Consider the following 22,910-nt stretch of genomic DNA (forward strand, 5'->3'; position numbering starts at 1 on the left):
CAGTGGCCTATCCACTTAGAAATAGTCTGCTTTGAGATAGCCTTTCCTTGTGATCCTGCAGCATATGTCACTAGTAATTGCTCCGTTTTTCTGAAAACTTTGGTTTTATCCAAGTAGAATCTAAGCTGTCTGTGTACGTCCAAAGAATGCAGAATTCTCTCCCCCTTGTTCTGTGGATTTAGATAAAAGTTTGGCAGGTAAATAGTTTGGTCGAGAGCCACACTGGACACCACCTTAGGCATAAATGTTGGGTTAGTCCTCAGAGAGACCCTGTCTGGATAAAAAATGATAAAAAGGTTCCACAGCCATGAGTGCCTGTAGCTCTGAAACTAGTCTTGCAGAAGTTATTGCTAGGAGCAGAGCTGTTTTCCAAGATAAAAACTTTATATCAGCAGTAGCAGCTGGCTCAAAAGGAGGCAAGGTGAGTTTTTCCAAGACATAGTGGAGGTCCCATGCAGGCATTGGTGATCTCCTTGGAGGTCTTACATTTTTTGGCTCCTCTGAGGTACTGCTTTAATAAGAGATGAGAAAAGACTGGTGGCTCTACATTCTAATGAGCCGAAATGGCAGAGGCATGAATTTTAATAGATGAAAAAGATAGGCCTTTGTCCAGCATCTCAGTTAAGTATTGCAAAATCTGAGGAATATTTGGCACAGCTGTATCTGTTCCTTGTGCCTGATTCCAAGCAAAGAATCTCTTCCATTTTCCAGCATAAGATTTTCTAGTACTAGGCCTTCTGGCTTCCAAAATGACATCCATCACAGCTTTACTGAGAGGTGTGTTTTGTATGACTACATTATTCGTCATACTGTCAGGTTTAAAGCTCTGAGTTGGCTGTGCAGGATCTGACTGTTTTGCTGGGACAGTAGCTGAGGTATTTGAGGTAAGGTCCAAGCTGGGCATTGAGACAAGCTCCTTAGTATTGGATACCAGTACTGGCAAGGCCAGTCTGGGGCAATCAGTATCTTCCTTGGCTTCTCCTGTCTGACCTTTAGGAGTACCTTGGGGAGGAGAGGCAGAGGTGGAAATGCATATACTGATAGGTTTTTCCAGCTGAAAGATAGGGCGTCCACTTTCCATGCTTGTCTGTGATAAAACCTAGTGCAGAATAGTTTTCGTTGGTAGTTGTGAACGGACGCATCCGGGCATCCCCATTTTCTTGTTATCATGCTGAAGACTTGTGGGTCCAGGTGCCACTTGTGGGGATCCATGAGGTTTCTGCTTAGTTCGTCTGCCAGAGTACTTTTCCTTCCTGGCAGGAAATGTGCCTGCAGATGTACTTGGTAAGTCAATGTTGTGTCCCACAAAGTCATGGCTAGTCTGCAAAGAAGGTAAGAATGTGTGCCCCCCTGCTTGTTTATATACCACATGACCGTGGCGTTGTCTGTCTTTATCAGTAGTTGTCCTGGATGAAGTAGGTCCTTGAAGGCTGTCAGGGCATTTTGAACTGCTAGCATCTCTTTTTGATTGATATGAGATGCATTTGGTTTGAGGTCCATGTGCCCTGAATGCATCTTCCTGCCATGTGGGCCCCCCCAGGCATAATCTGATGCATCCATTGTTAGTGTCTGCCTGACTGGGGATAATGTGAATAGGTGTCCCTTGTTTTGGTGACAAGCCTTTGCCAACCATCGAAACTCCTGTTGCAGGCAGGGAATGAGAGTAATCATAGTTTCCAGGCTGTGGCAATGTTGAGTCCAAACACGTTTTAGGTACCACTGAAGTTTCCTCATATGCAGTCTTGCATATGGAATTAGTAGGATGCAGGATGCCATGAAGCCCAAAGCCAGCAGAATTTTTCTTGCAGATAACTGGGCCTTTGTTGCCAACATTTTGAAATAGGTAGTCAGTTGCCTTTGTTTGTCTGGCGTGAGATAAGCCACCTGGGCAGTTGTATTTAAGCTTGCACCCAGGAATATTATCTCTTGAGAGGGTACTAGTTTTGATTTCTTTTCATTGACTGTGTACCCTAGGCATGTTAAAAGTCTTTTCACAAATGCCAGATACTGTAAAAGAATGTCCTTGTTCTCTGCTTGAATTAGACAGTCGTCCAAGTAAGGATATATTTGTATTCCTCTTTGTCTGCAGAATGCAATGACTGGTGCCAGGCACTTTGAAAAGACCCTGGGCGCAGTAGATAAGCCAAAGGGCAGTGCAGAGAATTGGTAATGCATTGAGCCAGCCTTGAATCTGAGGTATCTTCTGCATATTTGTCTGACTGGGACATGCAGGTATGCCTCTTTTAGGTCTAAAGCCACAAACCAAGCTTTCTTGCCCAGCATGGGCAGAAGCTGCTGCAAAGTCAACATCTTGAATTTTGGTATATCCAGGAATGTGTTCAAAATAGATAGGTCCAGTATTGGCCTCCAGGCCTTGTCCTTTCTGGGTACCAAGAACAGTCTCGAGTAAAATCCTTGTCCCTGCTCTTGCTCTGGTACTTGTTGAATGGCTCCCATGTCCATGAGGGATGAGACTTGTTTTTGTGCCTCTGCCCACTGATTTTTTGGCAGATCTGGCCAGCCGTTTGCCTTTGGCAGGGTATGGAAATGGAATTTGTAGCCTTGTGACACGATATTTAGGACCCACTTGTCCTGGGTTATAATGTGCCAATTTTGAGAAAAAAGTGCTAACTTTCCCCCAAGGGTGCTGCCAGGAGATAAGTGCTTGGTGCAGGCAGGGGAAGTCATTGGGACTGTTTCCTGTATGATTGTGATTTGTCTTCTCCAACTTTGGAGGTAGAAGCCCCCCATTGCTTTGAGCGGTATGAACCTTGCGCCTGGGCTCTGCCTCTAGGGCATCTGGATCTGCCCCTTTGAGGTCTGTCTGATACAGGAAAGGACCAATCCTTTGTTGGCCAGTGTCTACTAAACCTAGGTGGCTGTACTTGTAAAACATCTTTGACCGTTTGCATAGATTTAGCTTTCTCCTCCAGTTTCTTTAACAGCTCTTCTGCCTTAACACCAAACAAAGTATCATGCTGTAAAGTTGCATCTAATAATTTAACTTTAACATGATCAGGCAGATTTTGTTCCTTTAACCAAGCATGCCTCCTAATTACAGAACCTGTAACTGCGGCCCTGCACGAGGCCTCTAGAATCAAATCCACATTGCAAAGTATGCTTTCCAACTTGTTCAGCTGCATGCAATAAATCCTGCATTTCCTTCTTTTCTGCACATTCAGAAATTAACATTTTCTGTTTAAGCAATGCCATGACAAGTTGCAGATATTTGAGCATATGAAACTGACAGTTTAAGGCCCTTATAGCCAAGGTAGCAGATGTGTAAACCTTTTTTCCCCCCATCTATCCAGTGCCCTAAAATCTCTGAGGGGGTAGGGTTTTTTTGCAGCGGAAGCCTTAACTCCTTTGGGACCCTGAGAAATAGTTTCTGGGTCTGCAGCAGGGTTTTTAAAAAGGAATTTATGAGAGTTAGGAATCCTGTAATATCTGTCAGGCTTAACAGAAGCTGGAGGTAAGAAGTCAGCGGTAAGACTAGACTCCGAAAACGCATCATCTACAATGTAACACAGGTGGGATGGCTAATGGCTTGTGTTGAGGTAGTAAAAGGAAATCCCTGAGCCTCTTTTTAGATTCTGAAAAATCTTGGCTCTGCCAATGGAAATGCTCCCTCAGGGTATGTAAGGTTTCCCCAAAAGAATAGTCCTCTGGAGGAGAAGCTGAAGGTATAGATTCTTCAGCATCAGAATCCTCATAGGGGGAAAGATAATATTCCTGATCAGAAGAGGAATCAAAAGAAACGGAAACCTGATCTGAAGATTCATAGTCAGTCTCTTGCCTAGGCCTCTTATCAGGAGGGGGATGGGAACCCCTGATCAAGGTAATCAAGTCTTGGCCATTTTGAACATCTGTTTTTTGGGCATAGAGGCCTGACCACGTGGCTCTTGAGTTTCTTTGCTTTGGAAGGTGCTTTAGTCTGCCTTTGAAGCTGAAGTCATTTTGATGTAAAGATGTTTAGGTCTGTATACACTCTCAGAAGCCGGTGCCTGCTCAGCAGCTCCGGACCCATCTGAAGGGATAATATCCGAGACTCCAATACCTTGAGTTTCCAGCGACATGGCCGACTCCATGTGGGAGTCGGTAGCGGCCTGCGACTAAAGTAGCGGGTGTCAGGGGCTGCGAAAGCACCTCACTGAGGACCGGCGAAATGGCGACTGGCTTAGGAGAAGCTTCGTTGTCGGTTTTGGGCCTCGGTTGTCTATGTCTTTCCTTTTCTTTGCGTTTCTTCTGAACTTCGGTAGTCGGATGGCTATCCGATGACATTTCCTAATAATTAAACCGGCATCCAAAATAGTTTAAAGCAAAATCATACCGACGCTCAACAGTGCGTTGGTTAAATCTAGCACAAAACCGACAACCAGAAACGTTGTGATCAGGGCCTAGGCAAGGAATACCGTAAGAATGAAAATTCTTATGAGGTATTTGCTTCCCACAAGAAATACAATTAACTTTTTCTGACATTGGTCTGGAGCAAGAAAAAAATACGGGGTACTTAGCTTTAGTGAAGACTTCGGATCTGAAACTCGAACAAGAAAATCTCAGTAGTAAGCCGACCGGCACTTGCGAACTGCTTCTGCTTCGGGCACTGCGTGGCAAGAAAGACTGAAGAAAATGGCATCGGCTGCTTCTTTTATACCCCTGACGACCTGACGTCAGGGAAAACAGCAGCCGACGCAGGACCCAAGACTTTGGAATTCAGGCCGGCTGAGGGCAACCTGCCAGCAGGATTACCCAAATCTAATGACTGCAACAGTGAAACATGAAGAACATCAAGGTTGAGACAGCTTCTCAGGCTGAAGACAACCACAAAACCCTCTAAACCTATGTCTGAAATATCAATAGTAACATGCAACAGTGCAGAACTGGTAGTAAATGGTACCATTCTCACTGAAGAGAGTGAAATACTGAATCTACTGGCTAACAAATTCAACACAGGCTTTATCCCTTACTCCTCCTTAGCACCATTAGCAGCATAACCCCCCCCCCAACTATCAGCAGGGAGCAAGCCATAGTGACACTCACTAAGGCTAAAACCACAGCCTCAATGGGGCCCGACAGTATCCCTGTTTGCCACCTAAATCGCCTGAAATGAGTCGCTTTTCAACTACAGCCTCAAAACAGGCTTTGTACCAAATGGAGGATGGCAATGGTTAACCCCTTTCACAAGTATAGACCAACAACTGACCCTGGACACCACAGACTCAGTCTGACTAGTCTAATACGCAAAACCACAAAAAGAATTATCATGGAAATGATCAACAAAGAAGCTGGCAACCTGCTGACACTGGGCCAATCCTAGTTTGGTTTTATCAAGAGGTCATGCCTACCTAACCTGGTTGACTTCTCAGAGAAAGTAATCAAGACAATGGATGAAGGGGGAAAGGTGCATACTGCCTACCTAGACTTGGTTAAGGTATTCAATACAATACACCACTTGGGTATTTTTTTTTTTTTTTTTACAAAAAACATCTTTATAAAGTTATCACATATGACATAAGCAATCTTACATTTACATAAATGAAAAAAAGAATTACATATTTACCATAACTTGGCATCTGTGTTATCCTATGTCACTATTCATCACTCTTGGCTCTTGGATCCGACATCAGATCCGAGCCGGCAACTTTTTAGACAGCTCCTAGGTTTGAGCTCCTCCCACTTCCACGATCCCCTGCTGCCCTCTAACCCCTCAGATCGAGTTTGCCCTAAGCTAGACAGCAACTAAGAAAGACCTAAGACCACCGGATAGGACATTCCTACATCCTCTAGAACCAACAGGACAGGGGACGGAGGGAGGGATAGTGATGAATAGTGACATAGGATAACACAGATGTAAGTTATAGTTAAGTACATAACTCTTCATCTGTTATCCATGTCAGTATTCCTCACTCTTGTGTCAGAGTCCCCACCTACCCTAAATCCTGGGAGGCCTCATGGAAAGACATGCCAGAGAACTGTGGAGATGAAGGAAGCCCTGTTCCTGGAGACAATGTCAAGTTTTGTAGTGACTAACAAAGGTGTGAGGAGAAGACCAAGTGGCTGCCACACAAATGTCATCTATGGAATGATGGGCAAGATAGGCAGCTGACATAGCCATTGACCTAGTGGAATGAGCTCTGACTGGCCCTGCTAAGGATAAACCTTTGGATAAATAAGGAAAGGAAATGCACATCGAAATCCAATGGGAGATGGTTACTTTGGACACCGCCTGACCCTGTTAGGAGAAAATGCCACAAACAGCTGGTTAGACTGGTGGGAACTCTTTGTCCTATCTATCTAGAAATGGAGTTGTCTATGCACATCTAGTGTACATAAGAGAGATTCCCTTTTATTAGCGACATTTAGAAAGAAGACTGGCAATTGGACCGACTGGTTCAAACTTGCTTCTGTGACCACCTTAGGCATGAACGAAGGGTTGGTTCGAAGGACCACATTCTCTTTATGAAAAACCATGAAAGACTGTTTGATAGAAAGAGCCTGCAACTCCAAAACTCTTTTAGCTGACATTATGGCTACAAGAAACGTCATCTTCCAAGACAATAATTTGATATCACATGTGGTGGCAGGCACGAAAGGACTGTGTGTGACAGAGTGCAGCAAAAAGGAAAGGTCCCAAGGGGGGAAAAATTCTAGACAAGAGGTCAAAGCAGAAAACCCACCCTTTTAAAAGGCTTTATACAAGCAAGGGGAGAAGGTAGGTTCCTCACAAATGTGGAAGTTGAAAATGGCTGCCAACTGCACTTTGACAGGTGAGAAGCTAGCTCCGTCCTGAAACAACAAAGCCAAGAAGAGTAAGATATCTGATATGGAAGCCAAAGCCGGATCGAGATTGCGCTGCCTAGCCCAAAAAGAAAACCGTTTCCACTTATTGGCATAAATCCTTCTAGTGGAAGCCTTCTGAGAGGTCAGGATAATGTTCTTAACAGGATAAGGTAGCCTGTGCTGATTCAGGGTTACTGGAAGTGGACAAACGATGCCATAAGACGAAGCACATGTAGGTTGGGAACTGGAAGCTGAGAGGGATGGGAAATTAGATCCGGAATGGGATCTAGTACCCAACAGGGGGAACTTCAAATGAGATCAAAGAAGGGGGAACCACACCTGTTGAGGCTAAATGGGGGCAATGAGGATCAAGGTGGCCTTGAGGCAATGGGCTTTCTGAAGTACTCTGGGAATGAGAGGCAGGGAAAGATAGGCATAAAGTAGACCTGGGGGCCAATCATGGACTAGAGCATCCCAGGGGGGACTTCCCATTTGGGGAATCAGGTCAAAACAGCAGCTGCATTTATGGCTGAGGGGGGAAACAAACAGATCTCAGCTTGGCTGACCCCAATGAACAAAGATCTCTTTCGCCACCGAAGAAATCAAGGACCAGTTGTGGGGACTCGGAATTGCCCTGCTGAGTCTGGCCACCAGCATGCTGGACTCCCCGGGAATGTACGCTGCAATGAGAAAGCGCCGCAAAGACATTGCCCACTCCCACACTCTCATGGGCTCACAACGCAGATACGAACGTGTGCCCCCTTCCTTGTTGATGTACCACACAACAGCCATGTTGTCCATGTGAACAGCAATGGTACCAGGAGGAAGGCAGTCTTGGAAAGCTTGCAATGTGAGAACTGCCCTCATCTCCAGGACATTGACATGCAGTTTGGTCTATGCTTCAGACAACGTGCCATGGACTGTTTGTCCCTGAAAATTGCCTCTCACCCCAACAGGGAAGCATCCGTGGTCGTTGTGGCGCTGGGGGAGGAAGAGAGAATGGTCTGCCAACTAGAAGTTTGGGAGACCAGATCCACCAAAGGAGATGACACCTGCACATTGGAGTGAGGTGGATCAGTGTCGACACTGGATGAACCAGGGAAGACCAGTGAACCACTAGAGTCTAGTTGTAGAACTCTCATGTAGAACTTGGCTTACAGCACTAGATAGACCGCCGCTGCCATGGACCCTAAGTCCAAGAGAACAAGGTGGGTCTGGGGATGAGGCAGGTCAAGAAGACACTGAACATGAGATCTGATGAGGTGTACCCAATAGAGCGGAAGAGCTTCAGTCTCTGAAACAGTGTCCAACTGAATCCCAAATTAACTCCAGATTTTAAGATGGAGTGATGTTGGATTTGATGAGGTTCACTGTAATACCTCGTTGGTCATAAAGTTGTAGTAGGTACTGACCAGCAGAGGCCAGATGATGCTTCAAGGGAGCTGTGAGGAGCCGACTGTCGAGACAGGGAAACACCTGGAATCCTTGCAGTCTCAGTGAGCTGCAATCGTTCCCATGTTCTTGGTGAACATCTGGTGGGCTGTGGTAAGGCAAAAGGGCAGGGTCCTGAACTGGTACTGATTGGCCCCTACTTGAAAGTGGAGATGTCTCCTGGAGCCTGTCTATCTTTATATGACAGTACATGCCCTGGAGATCTATGGAGCACAACTAATCATCCTTGTGCAACAAAGGCACTATGGACTGGACAGTGACCATCCAGAACTTGGACTTCTTGACAGAGATTGAGTTCACTGAGATCCAGGATTGGACGCACGTCATCCACCTTCTTTGGCACCAAAAAGAAGCGATATTAAGTTGCAGACTCTCGTCTTGGGGGAACTTCTTGGATCAATGCCTTTCGAAGAAGCTTGTGCATTTCTTCCTGAGCTAGCTCCCTCTGATGGGGTGGTGCATCAGGGAGGTATCTTCTGACTGGGAAAAGGGAACAGAATAACTCCTGGAAATGATTTTAGCAACCAACAATCTTTTGTAATACTTGCCCAGGCCAAAGGGTGCAAAGACAAATGACCCCTGACTGCCTCCAAGGCAGGACAGTTGAACAGCATTTCATGAGTGCTGTTGGGGCTTCTCAGAGAAAAGTTCCCTGGTGCCCTGATTTTGCGGACCCTCTCTGCCCCTGGGGCAGCATCTGCACACACATTAAACTAATGCCAAATGGGAGGGGATGGACTAAAGATAATTCTACCAATAAAAACTCTAAACACTACTACGAAAAATAAGAAATTTTTGACAAAAAAAATTTGAAGAAAAAAAAAAAGACTACTTATCCCACACAGGAACTCGATCCAAGAATCAGCGTTTGGGGCTTAGAGAGGCAAACGAGATCTGCAGGGGTTAGAAGGCAGCAGGGGATCACGGGAATGGGAGGAGCTCAAGCCTAAAAGCTGTCTAAAAAGTTGCTGGCTCGGAACCGATGTCAGATCCAAGACCCAGGAGTGAGGAATAGTGACATGGATAGCATCAGATACAAACACTGACACACCACTTTAGCTGCAAACATTATGCATCACAGACACCACTGAAACAAATGTACTTGCAAACATTATACATCACTTATGATCTAACCAGTCACTGTCAGTTAAGCATTATACAGTTCATTCAAATCCTGACCTTTTAAACCTCATTACTTCTCTGCATGTATTCTTCCCACATTTCCCATATTTTTCCTATGTAGTTTGCTCCTTCCTTTTGTAGTTCCCAGTTCCAGTTTTACCTCTGTTACAATATTCACTATTTCTAGTAAAGCTGGTTTAGATTTTCATTTCCAATTTCTAGTAATTGCTTTTTTGGCAGCCACAATAATTAGGTTCAGCAAGGCTTTACTATGCCTAAGCAAGTCCGATTCTGTATCTTAGCTCAAAAAATCATCTCCCGAGCCAATCCAATCTGCTCACCCACCATACTCAACAAAGTGGTCTGCAGGGAATTTTTAGTCTGCCAACTCATTACACTTCCAAAAAATATGTTCCCTACCACCACCTCCTTCCCCGTCACACCTCCAACATTTGCTATCCAACTAAGGAAAAATTCTTTGGAGTCTACTTGGGGTATAAAAATACCGTTGTAAACACTTCCAGGCAAAGATCCTAAATCTTCTAGACTTTGCTGCATATTTGAGAGATATAAATATCTCTCGCCATTGTCTCTTTGTGAATTGCTTACGCCATCTCTCTTCCCAATCCTTTCTAAGCTCCTCTGATACATTCTTATAGTGATCATGCAACATTTTATACGCTCTACTAATTATTCCTTTAACGGTAGCTTCTGTTCTAGATTCTATTAAAAACTCTATTAGTGTTGGTCTTTCATTTAAGACCCCCCCCCCTATTTTTTTCGCTTGCCTATACTCCAGTATCAATCCTTGATAGAGAAGGCAATCTCTAACTTGCAGTCCACATAAATTCTTGGCATCTTCCCATTATTGTCAACAAACTCACCGAACTAGGCATAAATCCCTACAAAACTCACTGGATTGCCAGCTAGCTTACAGATAGGACCCCAAGAAGTCAGGACTGGTGAGGTCATCTGCATCAAGAGGCAGATCATCAGTTAAGTACCACAGTGCTTCGTGCTGGGCCCAATCTTTAGTATCTACTACTCAGAGGTCCAGGTTAATGTCAAGGGCCTAGGCTCCTCATTCATGTGAAGCAGAGTCTATCCCTAACCCTACTGAAGTGTAACCTTGACCATCTGATGGGAAATTGCAAAGTCATCCCCAAGCTGTCTCTTACAGAGATAAGCTGACAGTAAGCATTTCTTACCAACACTAGATGGGTAATCAAACTCATCCTCGGGCTGGCCCCCATGTCTCTTACACACAAATGTCGATAGTACACATTCCCTTAACTAACATACCCCCCTCACAACATTTTAGCAACTTCCTAACATACCCCTCCTAGTAAACATACACTCCCAATTAAGATGTACATGCTACCAGAGAGTGCATTTGGGTTGGGTTGCACAGCTAGGCTTATAAAGACTTTGGAGTTCATTAACTTAGTATATACCTATGAAAATAAAGAAATGCTGATAAATGTGCATTTTTTTTTCAATCTCAGAGTGAAAACGCCATTCAATACATCTCAAATTACTTAAACCAAAACATTAATGTTGTGACAGATGGAACATTCGGGAAGACTACTGTCTTATGAAAAGAGTACAAAAAACTATTTTATACTTACTTCTAACCGCTTGTAACAATCTGCAATGAATTTCTTATGTAGGGACACAGAGTCCTAAGAAAAAAGTGATACAAATAAAAGTCAAGAATACAGCTACTACTAGCAAACGTCATATAAATATATCAAGAACATTCAATTATTCCAATTACATTAACAAATAAAGAAAGCTGAAAAAAGAAGTTACATACTCACCATAAAGTTCCATCTGTGCTGTCTTTTTTCATTCTTCCTCAACTGTTGTGTTTGGATCCAATCCTTGGATCCAACTCGGCCATTACTAAAGCTCGTGGTAACCAAGAAGTTCTCAAGCTTGTCCCTTACTCATGATGCACCAGCCCTTAGCTACCTCAGATCTTATTTGCTGAATTTCCCAGAAAGGAAATGTTTAATAGGAATAACTACAGAAGGGTGGTCTCTAAGGAAGGATATTCCTCAGCACAGTTGATCCAAATGATGCTCAACCCCTGAAGACCAGATTAAATTTGTAATGAGTAACAAAGGTATGTGTAGTGCCTTTGGTCAACTGGTGCCCTAGGCAAAAGGGCTCTACAGTGCCCCCCACACCACTTGGTGCCCCCATCCTGGTCTACCTATACCATCCAGATTACTGAAAAAGTGCTACTGCTAGACCGGCGCCCTAGGCAGTCATCTAGGTTGGCCTACACCCAAGGCTGGCTATGGGAGTAGCCCAAGTTGCTGTTGCACATATGTCCTCCACAGAAGCTCTGGACAGAAAAACTGAAGAAGGTGCCGTGGATCTACTTGAATGAGGCCATACCCGTTTTGGCAAAGTAATACCCAATTTGACATAAAAAAATGAAATACAATCAGTTAGCCATCTGGCTAAAGTTATTTTAGCAACTGATTTACCCAATTTCAATTCTGCAAAGGAAACAAACAATTGCTCATTTTTTTCTGATCTCTTTTGTTCTATGCAGGCAGAAACATAATTGCCTGCAAGCATCCAATAAATGTAACATGTATTCTCCCTTGTTTTTAAAATTAGTAAAGAATACTGGCAAATTAATGGATTGATTGATATTAGATTCTGACAACACCCTGGGAAGAAAGGATGCATTTGTTCGTAGTGTCACTCTACCTTGTGAAAGATCAAGTATGGGGATTTTGAAGACGAGGCTTGGATCTCTGAAATTTGTCTAGAAGAGGTAATAACTGCTAGAACAGTTTTTCAAGTAAGATATTTAAGCTCACATTTAGCTGCTGCTTCAAATATGGAATGTATTATCGCCTGCATTACCGGATTAAGATCCCTTGGGGAGTAGGGTCTTAAAACAGGGGTCTCAAAAGAAGAGCAAGAAAGTTCTGCACAATTTATGACAGGCTACTGAAGAACCTTCAAACTCAATGTGGAAATTTGATATAGCTGCAAACTGAACTTTAATAGTTGAAGAACTAGCTTCTTTAAAAAATAAAGCTAAAAACTCAAGTACACTGTGTATCGGAGCTGAGAATGGGTCAACATGACTTTGTTGTGCCCAGTAAACAAATCTTTTCATTTACTTGTAGAGTTTTCGTGTTTAAGGTTTATGGGAAGATAAAAGTATATATTGGACAGGGGAGCATCACTTGTCTGACTACTAATGGATTTGGAGAAACCAAGCTGTCAGCCTGAGGTTTGAAATGTCTGGATGGATCATGCCCATCAGGCGAGACAGGTCATCTGGAATCAGATCCAGAATCCAAGCTTGGTAAAGTGAGTGAGGCCAAAGGAAGGGAAACCAAACTTGTTGAGGCCAGTAAAGTGCAATGAGGATGACTTTGCACTTCAACCTGACACCTTTCTGCAGAAATTTTGGAATCAATGGGATTGGTGGTAGGCATAAACTAGGCTGGGGGCCAATCCTAAAGTAGAGCATCCCTTGGCGATTCCCCCTGTGGGGGGATTAGGGCAAAATAGCTCCTGCATTTGTTTAGGGGGGGAAGCAAAAAGATTGCAGTAAGGTTGATCCCATTGATGAAAAAAGATTCCTGTCACTTTCTTGTTGAGAGACCATTCGTGAGGTAGAATGCACCTGCTCAGTTTGTCTGCTATCATATTGGACTTCACTGGAATGTGCATTGCTATGAGAAAGTGGTTAGATGAGATCACCCACTGCCACACTCCGAGTGTTTCTCGACACAAGGGGTATGATCTGATCCCTTCTTGTTTGCTGATGTACCAAACTACTGAGATACTGTCCATTTGAATTGCAATTGTCCCTGAAGGGAGAGCATCGTGGAAGACCTCTAAAGCTACGAGCACTGCTCTCATCTCTAGGACATTGATAAGCAAGTTAGCCTCTTCAGGGGAACAAGTGCCTTGGACTGTCTTCCCCCGACTGAAAGTGCCCCCCACCCCAACTGGGAAGCGTCTATAGTCACTATGGCCACGGGAATGAACAGACAGCCTCAAAGAACGTGGTCTGATTGAATCCACCACCTGAGATCTCTCTTGCATGATTGAGTGATTCGCATCTGAGCTGACATGCATTAGTAAAGTACCGACCATTGTGTTGCTAGCATCTACTGGAGAATTCTCATATAAAATCTGGCCAGAGGTAGTAAGGTTACTGCAGTTGACATAGATCCTAGAGCTTAAAGGACCAAGTGGGCTGAAATTTTGGTACTGCAGATAATTCTTTTGACAGGAGATCACTACCTCCCTCAAGAGTACAAACTATCACTGACTTTGTGCTGAAAATTGCCTCTATAAATTCCAGACTGAGTTGGTTGTAGCCAAGACCTGTCATAGTTCATGGCTATTCCCAGCTGAGAACAAATCTGAAGAACCTCATCTATTGCCTTATCAGCTGATGCTTGGTCAGGGCAGTAATGAGCCCGTTGTCTAGATATGAAAACACCCAGAATCCTTGCAGTCTCGAGTGCTACTACTGCCATACATTTGGTGAATACACTAGGGGCTGTGGTGAGACCAAAGGCCAGAGCTCTGACCTGGTAGTGACTGGCTCCGAGACAGAAGCATAGATACCTTCTGGATTGTCTGTTCATCTTTATGTGATAGTATACATCCTGAAGGTCTATCGAGCACATCCAGTTGTCCTTGCCCAGAAAAGGGAGAATGGACTGATCCATAACCATCTGAAACTTGGTATGTTGAACAGACTTGTTCAAGTTGTTGAGATCCAAAATTGGTCTCCAGTCCCCTGTTTTCTTTGGCACAAAGAATTTTGAGCAGGTTCCAGATTGTCTCTGGTCTGGTGGGACCTCTTGGATGACTCTCTTCTAGCAACTTTTGTATTTGAATTGCTGCTGCTTCTCACTGACTGGTTGGAACGTCAGGGATTTTTCTTGGGATCAGAGGTGGAAAAGAAAAGATTATATAACCTCTGGATATAGTCATCTGCACCAAAGTATACTTGGTTATGTCAAGCCAGGCTCTCTGGTGCAGGGATAATTGGCTTCAGACTGCCTTCAAAAATGGACAATCAGGCCTCCTTTCAGGAGCACTGTTATGGTCTTGTCAGAGAGAATCTCTGGAATTCTGGTTCTGCAGGTGTCCTTTACCGTGGGGTGGCATCAACCATTAGAGTTTCTCCTTCTGCCCCTAGGGGAACTTTCTTCATGTGTCCTTGAAAGGACCCTGGGACTTGCTGAACCAAGTTTTCTGATCTTCTCACTGATTCATAGAAAAGGATATTTGACGGGGTCAAAAAACGTACGCCTACTGCAGAGAGGGGTCTTTCCATGCTTCTCACACCTGGGGATACACTTTGCCCTTCAATTTAGGGTCAAACAAAGACATGCTATCAAAAGGAGCATTGACAAACGAAGACTTGAAGGGCTCTGCACAATCACATAAGCGCATACAGGTATGACTCCTGATGGAAATAACTGAACTCGCTGTCCGTGAGGCACCTTTGGCTGCATGCAAAATAAGCCTCATGGATGAATTTGAAATAGATTGTAGGATAGCCAACTCAGAAGTCACAGATGATTGGGTCTCTGCAGTAATGGATCCTGAGAGGGTATCTTAAAGTTCCTTAATCAAATTCCTCTGTAATCTTGTAAAGTGTGCCAAATAATTCAGAGACCTTAGGACGAAGGTTACTGAAGCCCAGCCATGCTTCCTAAACCTGTCCATTGTCATACACTCCCTGTTGGGGGGGGGGGGGGCAGTGGAACTCTTCAAGTTCCTTTTCGGTGGCTGCTACCATGACCATGGTATTAACGGGCACCGCTTTATCTCAAAACTTTCTTCCTGAAGGTAGTGCCAGAATCTTGTCCAGTCTCCAGAATATGGGTTCAACTGTGTTAGGTTCCTTCCATGACCACTGCGAGACCAGCTCTATAAGCTCATTGGCAGGTGGAGTAACCCAGGAGGTAGAGGGGCCAGTACGGAAAGCCTCCAGAAAAACGGACTCCTTGGTTGAAGGGTTGCTGGGCATCCAACCATCGCTTCGTTTCAGGAGTTCAAGGATGTCTCCAAATGAGACATCTTCAAGAGGTGATCATGGGGACCTTCATTGAAGTACGTATCCTCTGTGACTAACTCTTGTGGAGAGTCCAAGTGCTTCCTCTTGCACTTCTTTAGGACTTCCTCAGTGGGATGTTCCGGGGAGGTATCGAAGACTGTTACACCCTGCTGGGAAGCATGGGGGTCTTGGACTGCCTGTCCCTGTGGTAAGGAATGATGGGGCTCCAAGCGCAGGGATATCAATGTAAAAGGTTGAAGATCCAAGTGGGCTGGATCCATCTGGTCTGCCGAAGCAGAGAACAGCCTCTGCACAACCTTAAAGGCTAATCACCCCGGACAGAAGACCCGGTTGCCGAGAAGGCCAGCTTCTGGGTCGCTGTCCTCCCCTGAACCAAAAGCAATCTCCCCGAGGAGGAAGCTGGAGTCAAGATATCTAGTGCCGAGGCTCCAAGGAGCAGAGACAGCTCTGACAACTTTAGAGTCGACTCCAATGCCTCAGATCTGAAAAGGAAGCTTTGACTCAGAGAGACCTCCAGATCTGAATGCACGGGAGCACTAAGAGTAAGCTTTGGACCCAACACCCTAATAATGGGCGATTTCAACTACCCCACCATTAACTGGCAAAACTACTTATGTACCAACTGTTTTGCGCAACGTTTGCTGGAATTCGTAAATTCCAGCGCCTTGGATCAACTTACCCACACCCTCACCAGGGGCAGCAATATCCTAGACCTAGTCATTACCAACATGGGCGACCGGTGTTCCACACCAGAGGTCAACTCCTCGTTGGTTAGATCCAACCACAATCTAATCAGCCTAGACATCCACATCCCTCCCCCACCCCCCATTAGGAAAACCACCGTAAAAAATTTCTCCAAAGCCAACTTCATGCTTCTTAAGACAGAAGTGGCAAACATCACAACACCCATGCAGACGGACAATAGAGGTACGACTGCTGAATCCTACACAAATGCACTTTATAAGCACTTACACAACTGCATGGATCGTGCTATCCCTAATAGAACCAAGATGCTATCCTCCAAAAAAAAAAAAAAAAAGGAAGCCAATCTGGTGGTCTTCTGCCATAAACAAACTCTACAACAGAAGAAAGAAACTGTTGCAAAAGAGAGTAAAATCCCATGATTGGAAGAACTCCCTGGTTAACCTCAGTAAGAAGCTGTGATCCCTCATAAAATCCTCCAAAGCTAGTTACGAAAACAAAATCACCACTGATTCTAAAGACAACCACAAAGCATTCTATAGCTATGACAAGAATCTCAGTGGCAACACTCAGATCTGCTCTGAGTTACAGCACAATGGCACTAAATATACAGAACCAACTGAAATTGCCAACATCCTGACAGATAGGTTCAGTGCAAACTTTCCCCCCTCACCCCCTAAAGGGCCCATCTCTATACTGGAAGAATGCAAAGTTCCTGTAATCATGGCTGCAGAGGTAAAAACCACACTCGCCAAAGCTAAGAACACAGCATCCATGGGACCTGACAACATCCCAGGATGTGTTCTACATGAACTATAGAATGAACTGACACCCCACCTAAGCACCATGTTCAGTCATAGCCTCACCTCAGGCTTTGTGCCCACTGAATGGCGCACAGCGATGGTTATCTCACTCCACAAAGGGAAACCACCACGGACCCTGGTAACTAACGCCCCATTAGCCTAACAAGCCTGGTCTGCAAGGCCATGAAATGTATCATCGTGGAACTTATAAACAAAGACATTGGTAATCTCCAAACTCTGGACCCCACCCAGCTCGAGTTTGTAAAAGGCAGATCATGTCTTTTAAACTTGAATGACTTCTTTGAAGCAGTCACCAAAGCTGTGGACGAGGGTAAGGTGGTTCACACAGCCTATCTAGACCTCACCAACGACTTTGACACCATCCCTCACTCTGGAATCATAGATAAACTCACTAAACTGGGCATAAATCCCTGTGTCACGACTGTTCACCAACTGGCTCACTGACAGAACCCATACTGTGAAAGTAGTTGACTCCAAATCTGACTCCAGACCAGTGACAAGTGGAGTACCACAGGGTTCAGTCCTGGGTCCTCTTCTGTTTGGTATCTACTTTTCTGAAGTACAGGCTAACACAGAGGGTCTATGGCTAACGAAGTTCGCAGACAACTGCAAACTGGGAGCCATTACTGAATCCCCAAATGATATGGACATTCTTCAAAAGGGCCTCACTGAGACAGATGCCTGGTGTCAAAGCCATGGCCTCAAGCTCAATGCCAAAAAATGCAGTCATCCCTTTGGGAAAAATCCTGTGCCCATGAACTACCACATAGGCGGTAGTCCACTTAACACTGAAAGTATAATAAGAGACCTAGGAACACAGATGGACAGTAGCCTCTCTCCTTTGATAACCACATTGTCACAGTGGTCAGGAAATCCTTCTACGAGGCACACCTCATCAGAAAAGGTTTCTCATCCAGAAAACTGAGGTCATTGTTCCTCTCTAGTCATTTCTCATGAGACCTATTATAGCGTACAACACCCCGTTTGGTATGTACCTCACAACACATTTATAATAAATGGAAAGGATGCAGAAATACATAACACAGAGGATCACTGGCCTCAAACAGATGCCCTATGCAGACCATCTCAAAAAACTCCAGCTCTACTCCATTACATACCGCCTACTCAGAGGTGATCTCTGCCTAACATACAAAGCCATGTCAAACTCAGAGCTGTTGGACATGCTACACTTAAAGAAATCCCACACCCTATGAGCCACATGCTCCAGGGAACTAAACCTTGTCACCACAATAAACAAAACATGCTGGAGGGATAGGTTCCTGCCCCAGAGACTTCCCATACTCTGGAACAGATTGCTCATTCATGTCAAGCAGAGCACCTCATTTGCCCTCTTTAAGGAGAATCTTGACGACTGGATGGGAAATAGGAAATTCACCCCTGGGATCACTTATGTGGCTATGCTCAACAGGGGCACAGGAAAATAATTTTTTGGTTGGCGAAAACCAGGTAATCTTTATGGCTAGGCTTATATAGGCACCAGGGCCGATAGCCTAGTACATACTTATGAACCTGTAAGTAGACTAACCTGACCAAAATTTAGTAATCTAAGCACTTGAACCAGGTGGATGCTGGAAAAACTGTGAGGAACAAATGAAGAAGTGACACAGCCCAAGTCAAAATTAGAGAGTTCCAAGCATGGTGCCCGATCCTGGAGTGGGATGTCTTCTAAAAGTTGAACAAAAAAAAAAAAATAGCAAGCTACTTGCTACAAAGTAACATGCTAAAGTTAAATCAACACACATTCAGAGCCTTCAGCTTTGGCCATAAATGAGTATGGGCATTCATTTATGAAGTAAGACAGTACAGTTGTGTACATTTACCATAAATGTAGATATCGGAGTGTCTTCACTGTTGCAGTCATCACATTTGGTTTATCCCTGCCAGGGTAGTCCTCGGCCAGCCCGAATACCAGAGACTTTGTACTTCTGCATCGGTTGCTGTCATTTGAGGACTGACGTCAGTGGTATGAAGGAAGGCAAGCCGATGCCATTACATCAGTTTTTCTTGCTTTAACCAGTCAAGAGCCCCAAAATAGGAGGGTAGGGTCTGATGGCAGAACCCCACCAGTGGAAAATAAATACCAATATATCCCTTGTAAGGAAAGGAGAACAACAAGGAAGAAAGGTAAGAAAAAGAAAAAGGGGAAAGGAGGGAGGGAAACCAGGACTGCAACAGTGAAGACTCTCGAACATCTACATTTATGCCAAGTGTACACAACTGTACTATGTTCTTCATGTTTCACTGTTGCAGTCATCACATTTGGGTAGATTCCCAAAGCTGAGGAAATGGGTGGAGGCAGTCAAGGAAGCTAGGGGCTAGCTAGCATGCCCTGCAGGACTGCAGAGGCAAAACCTGCCCTGGATTTGGAAAAGAGAAGCAGGTGGTAATGTTTGGTAAAGGTGTGAACAGATGTCCAGGTGGCAGCCTCCAGGATGTCCCTCGTGGGGACTCCTCTGAGGAAAGCTGCAGAGGGGGAGGCTGCTCTGGTGGAGTGTGTCCTGATCCCCTTAAGGGGAGGCTTGTCATGCTGTTTGTAGCAGAAATGGATGCAGTGTGCTATCCATTTGGAAATGGTTTGCTGGGAGATGGCTTTGCCCTCTGCCCCTGAAGCAAAGCTAACCAGCAGTTGATCAGATTTTCTGAAGGGTTTAGTCCTGTCCAGATAGTATCTGAGCTGTCTGTGCACATCTAGAGAATGCAGAATCCTTCCCCCCTTCTTTTGAGGGATAGGAAAGAAGGTAGGCAAATGGATGGATTGGTTGAGAGCCACACTGGACATCACCTTGGGCATGAAGGATGGATTAGTTCTGAGGATGAAGGGTTCCACTGCCATGAGCGCTTGCAGCTCAGAGACTCGTCTGGCTGAAGTGATTGCCAGGAGGAAGTCTATCTACCAGGACAGAAATTTTAGCTCTGCAGAAAAAGCTGGTTTGAAAGGAGGCAGGGTGAGCTTTTCCAAGACAAAGTTAAGGTCCCAAGCTAGTGCCCTTCTGGGGGGCCTCAAGTTGTTAGCCCCTCTGAGGAACTGTTTGATCAGCGGGTGTGAAAAAAGAGGCTGCTCAGTGGGAAAATGAGCTGAAATAGCAGAGACATGAATTTTTATAGAGGAGAAAGAGAGACCACTGTGCAGTAGATCAGCTAAGTAATCCAGGATGAGAGGGATGGAGGGTTGTGCCGTATTGGCCCCTTAGCCTGGATCCAGGTGCAGAACCTTTTCCATTTGTCTGCATAAGACTTTCTGGTGCTAGGGCATCTGGCCTCTCTGATAACATCCATAACCTGTTTTACTGAGGATGGCAGATTGGTCAGGGGTCAGGGTATAAAGCCAAGCTGCCAAATTGAGTGCATGCAATTGCGGGTGCATAAATTCCCCTTCCCTCTGGATTAGGAGACTGGGAATCTGAGGATGATTTCATGGGAGCAGTGGGGACAGGCTGTGCAGAAAGGGATACCAGTGCTCTCGGGGCCAGTCTGGAGCTATGAGAATGGTCCTTGGTTTTCCTCTCTTATTTTGATCAGTACCTTGGGAATGAGAGGTAAGGGAGGAAAGGCATAGCTCGAGAGGTTTATACAGGAGAAGGACAGGGTATCCACTTTCCATGCCATGCAGTGATGCTCCCTGGTGCAGAATTAGCTGAGCTGATGGTTGGTGTGGGAGGCAAAGAGGTCCACCTCCGGGGTTCCCCATTTCTGAGTTATTAGTAAGAAAGTGTTTTTCTGCTTAATTGGTCTGCCAGGAAGTTGAGACAGCCTGGCAGGTATTGTGCTAACAGGTGTAGTTGCATGGAAGAGGCTGTAAACCAAAGCATCATGGGCAGCCTGCACAGCGAGTAGGAGTGAGCCCTCCCTGCTTGTTGATGTACCACATCACTGTGGTGTCTGTTTTGATCAGGAGAACCCCTGGAGAGGGAAGGGGTTTGAATGCTATCAAGGCCTGCTGCATAGCCATCCTCTACTTTTGATTAATGTGCAGGGGGAGTTGCTGGAGGTTCCATTGGCCCTGTATGCACCTGCCATCCAGGTGTGCACCGCAAGCATCGTCTGATCCGTCTGTGGTGAGGGTCTGGGCAGCGGGGTGTGGGGAGAAGGGCAGTCCCTTGTTGTAGGAGCAGGCTGTTTTCCACCAAAGAAATTCCTTCCTCAGGCAAGGAATAATAGATAAAAGAGTTTCTAGATCTTGAGAATGTCGACACCAAAGGCTCTTTAGGTACCACTAAAGTTTCCTCATATGCAGTCTGACATGTGGAATAAGGAGTATGCACAATGCCATGAACCCCAGGGCTTGCAGGACTTTCCTTGTAGAAAGCTGGGGCCTGGTGGCCAGTTAAGAGAAGTAAGCTGATGGGAAACTGTTTCTCTGGTATTGGGCATGCCATCTGGGATGCTGTGTCCAGACTTGCTTCCAGGAAGATTATCCTTTTGGTGGGTACCTGTTTGGATTTCTTTTCATTGATTGTGTACACTTAAAAGGTTAGTACGTCCTTTACAAAGGCCAGGTCTTTAAGCAGCTTTTCCTGGCTGCCTGCCTGAATAAGGCAGTCATCTAAGTAGGGGTAAATTTGAATATTTCTTTGTCTGCAAAAAACAATGGCCGGAGACAGGCATTTTGTGAAAACTCTGGGAGCAGTAGATAAGCCAAAGGGAAGTGCAGAGAACTGAAAGTGTTGAGATCCTGCCCCGAAGCGAAGATATTTTCTGGACTCCCTGATGGGAATGTGGAGGTAAAGCCTCTTTTAGGTCCAGGGTGGATAGCCAAGTGTCCTTGGAAAGCATGGGTAGCAGCTGCTGGAGGGTGAACACTTTGAATTTTGGGAATAGCAGGAAGGTGTTTAGAATAGATAGATCGAGGATGGGGCACCAGGTGCCCTCTTTTCTGGGTACCAGAAAAGGTCTGGAGTAGAAGCCTTGGCCTATCTGCTCTGCAGGAATGTGTTCTACTCCTCCCAAGGAGAGCAGGATATGAATTTGCTTCTGAGCCTCTGCCCACTGATTTGTTGGTAGATTTGGGAACCCTTTTGGGGTTGGAAGGGTGTGGAAGGAGAATTTGTACCCCTGAGACACAATGTTCAGAACCCACTGGTCCTTTATAATGGTGGCCCAGGTACTTGAGTGAAAGGAGATTTTTCTCCTAGGGGTATGTGATGGTGGGCAGAGGCAAGGTTGGGAGGGGGTGAGTTATTGTGAGCTCTTACCATAAGGGGATGGCTTAGAACTCCCTGGTTTTGAAGTGGAGGCAGTCCACTGTTTAAATCTCTGCAACCCCTGGGACTGCTGTCTTGATTGGAAGTCCGTTTCCACGGGGCCTAGGCTGGCCCTGTATTAGGTGCAGGAAAGGACTAGTGCTTGGAAGGATAATGCCTGCTGAACCGAGGGGGCTGTACCTGTAAGAAATCTTTAACAGTCTGCATAGATTTTGCCTTTTCTTCTATCTTTTTTAACACCTCTTCTGCTTTAGTACCAAATAAGTTATCGTTGTGCAAGGGTGCATCCAACAACATGGTCTGGCAGGGATTGTTCTTTAAGCAATGCATGTCTTCTAATGACAGATCCAGTGACTGCTGCACTGCAAGAAGCTTCTAGGCAGTCAAACCCGCAGTGCAAAGTGTGTTTAGTCACTTGACCAGTACAGTGCATTAGCTCCTGTAAATTTTAGATTCTGCCCATGCAGGAAAGGAGGAAATCTTTAGTTTAAGTAGTTCCAAGGTATGTTGCTGATATTTAAGCATATAGAACTGACAATTTAGTGCCCTGATAGCAAGAGTAGCTGAGGTGTATACCTTTTTACCCCATCTGTCCAGTGCTCTGGAATCCGTGTCTAAGGGGGTGGGATTATTAGCTGAAGTAACTTTAACCCCTTTTCGGCCTTGAGTAATGACCTCAGGGTCCGCTGTTGGGTTTTTAAAAATATATCCGAGAGAATAAGGGAC

At 45.1% G+C, this 22,910-nt stretch overlaps 1 protein-coding gene across 1 annotated transcript in view; it reads right to left on the reverse strand.

The window, feature by feature from the left end:
* Nucleotides 1-22,910, reverse strand: part of USP24 (ubiquitin specific peptidase 24) — a 4,679,666-nt gene that overhangs the window by 2,932,266 nt on the left and 1,724,490 nt on the right. The window contains exon 22 of the mRNA XM_044085508.1: nucleotides 10,983-11,036. Coding sequence (XP_043941443.1) covers nucleotides 10,983-11,036 — 54 coding nt within the window. The remainder of the gene's footprint in view (nucleotides 1-10,982; nucleotides 11,037-22,910) is intronic.

Source organism: Protopterus annectens, chromosome 10.part0 (genome assembly GCF_019279795.1).
Source record: "Protopterus annectens isolate FY-2018-M chromosome 10.part0, PAN1.0, whole genome shotgun sequence".
Classification (NCBI taxonomy): domain Eukaryota; kingdom Metazoa; phylum Chordata; order Ceratodontiformes; family Protopteridae; genus Protopterus; species Protopterus annectens.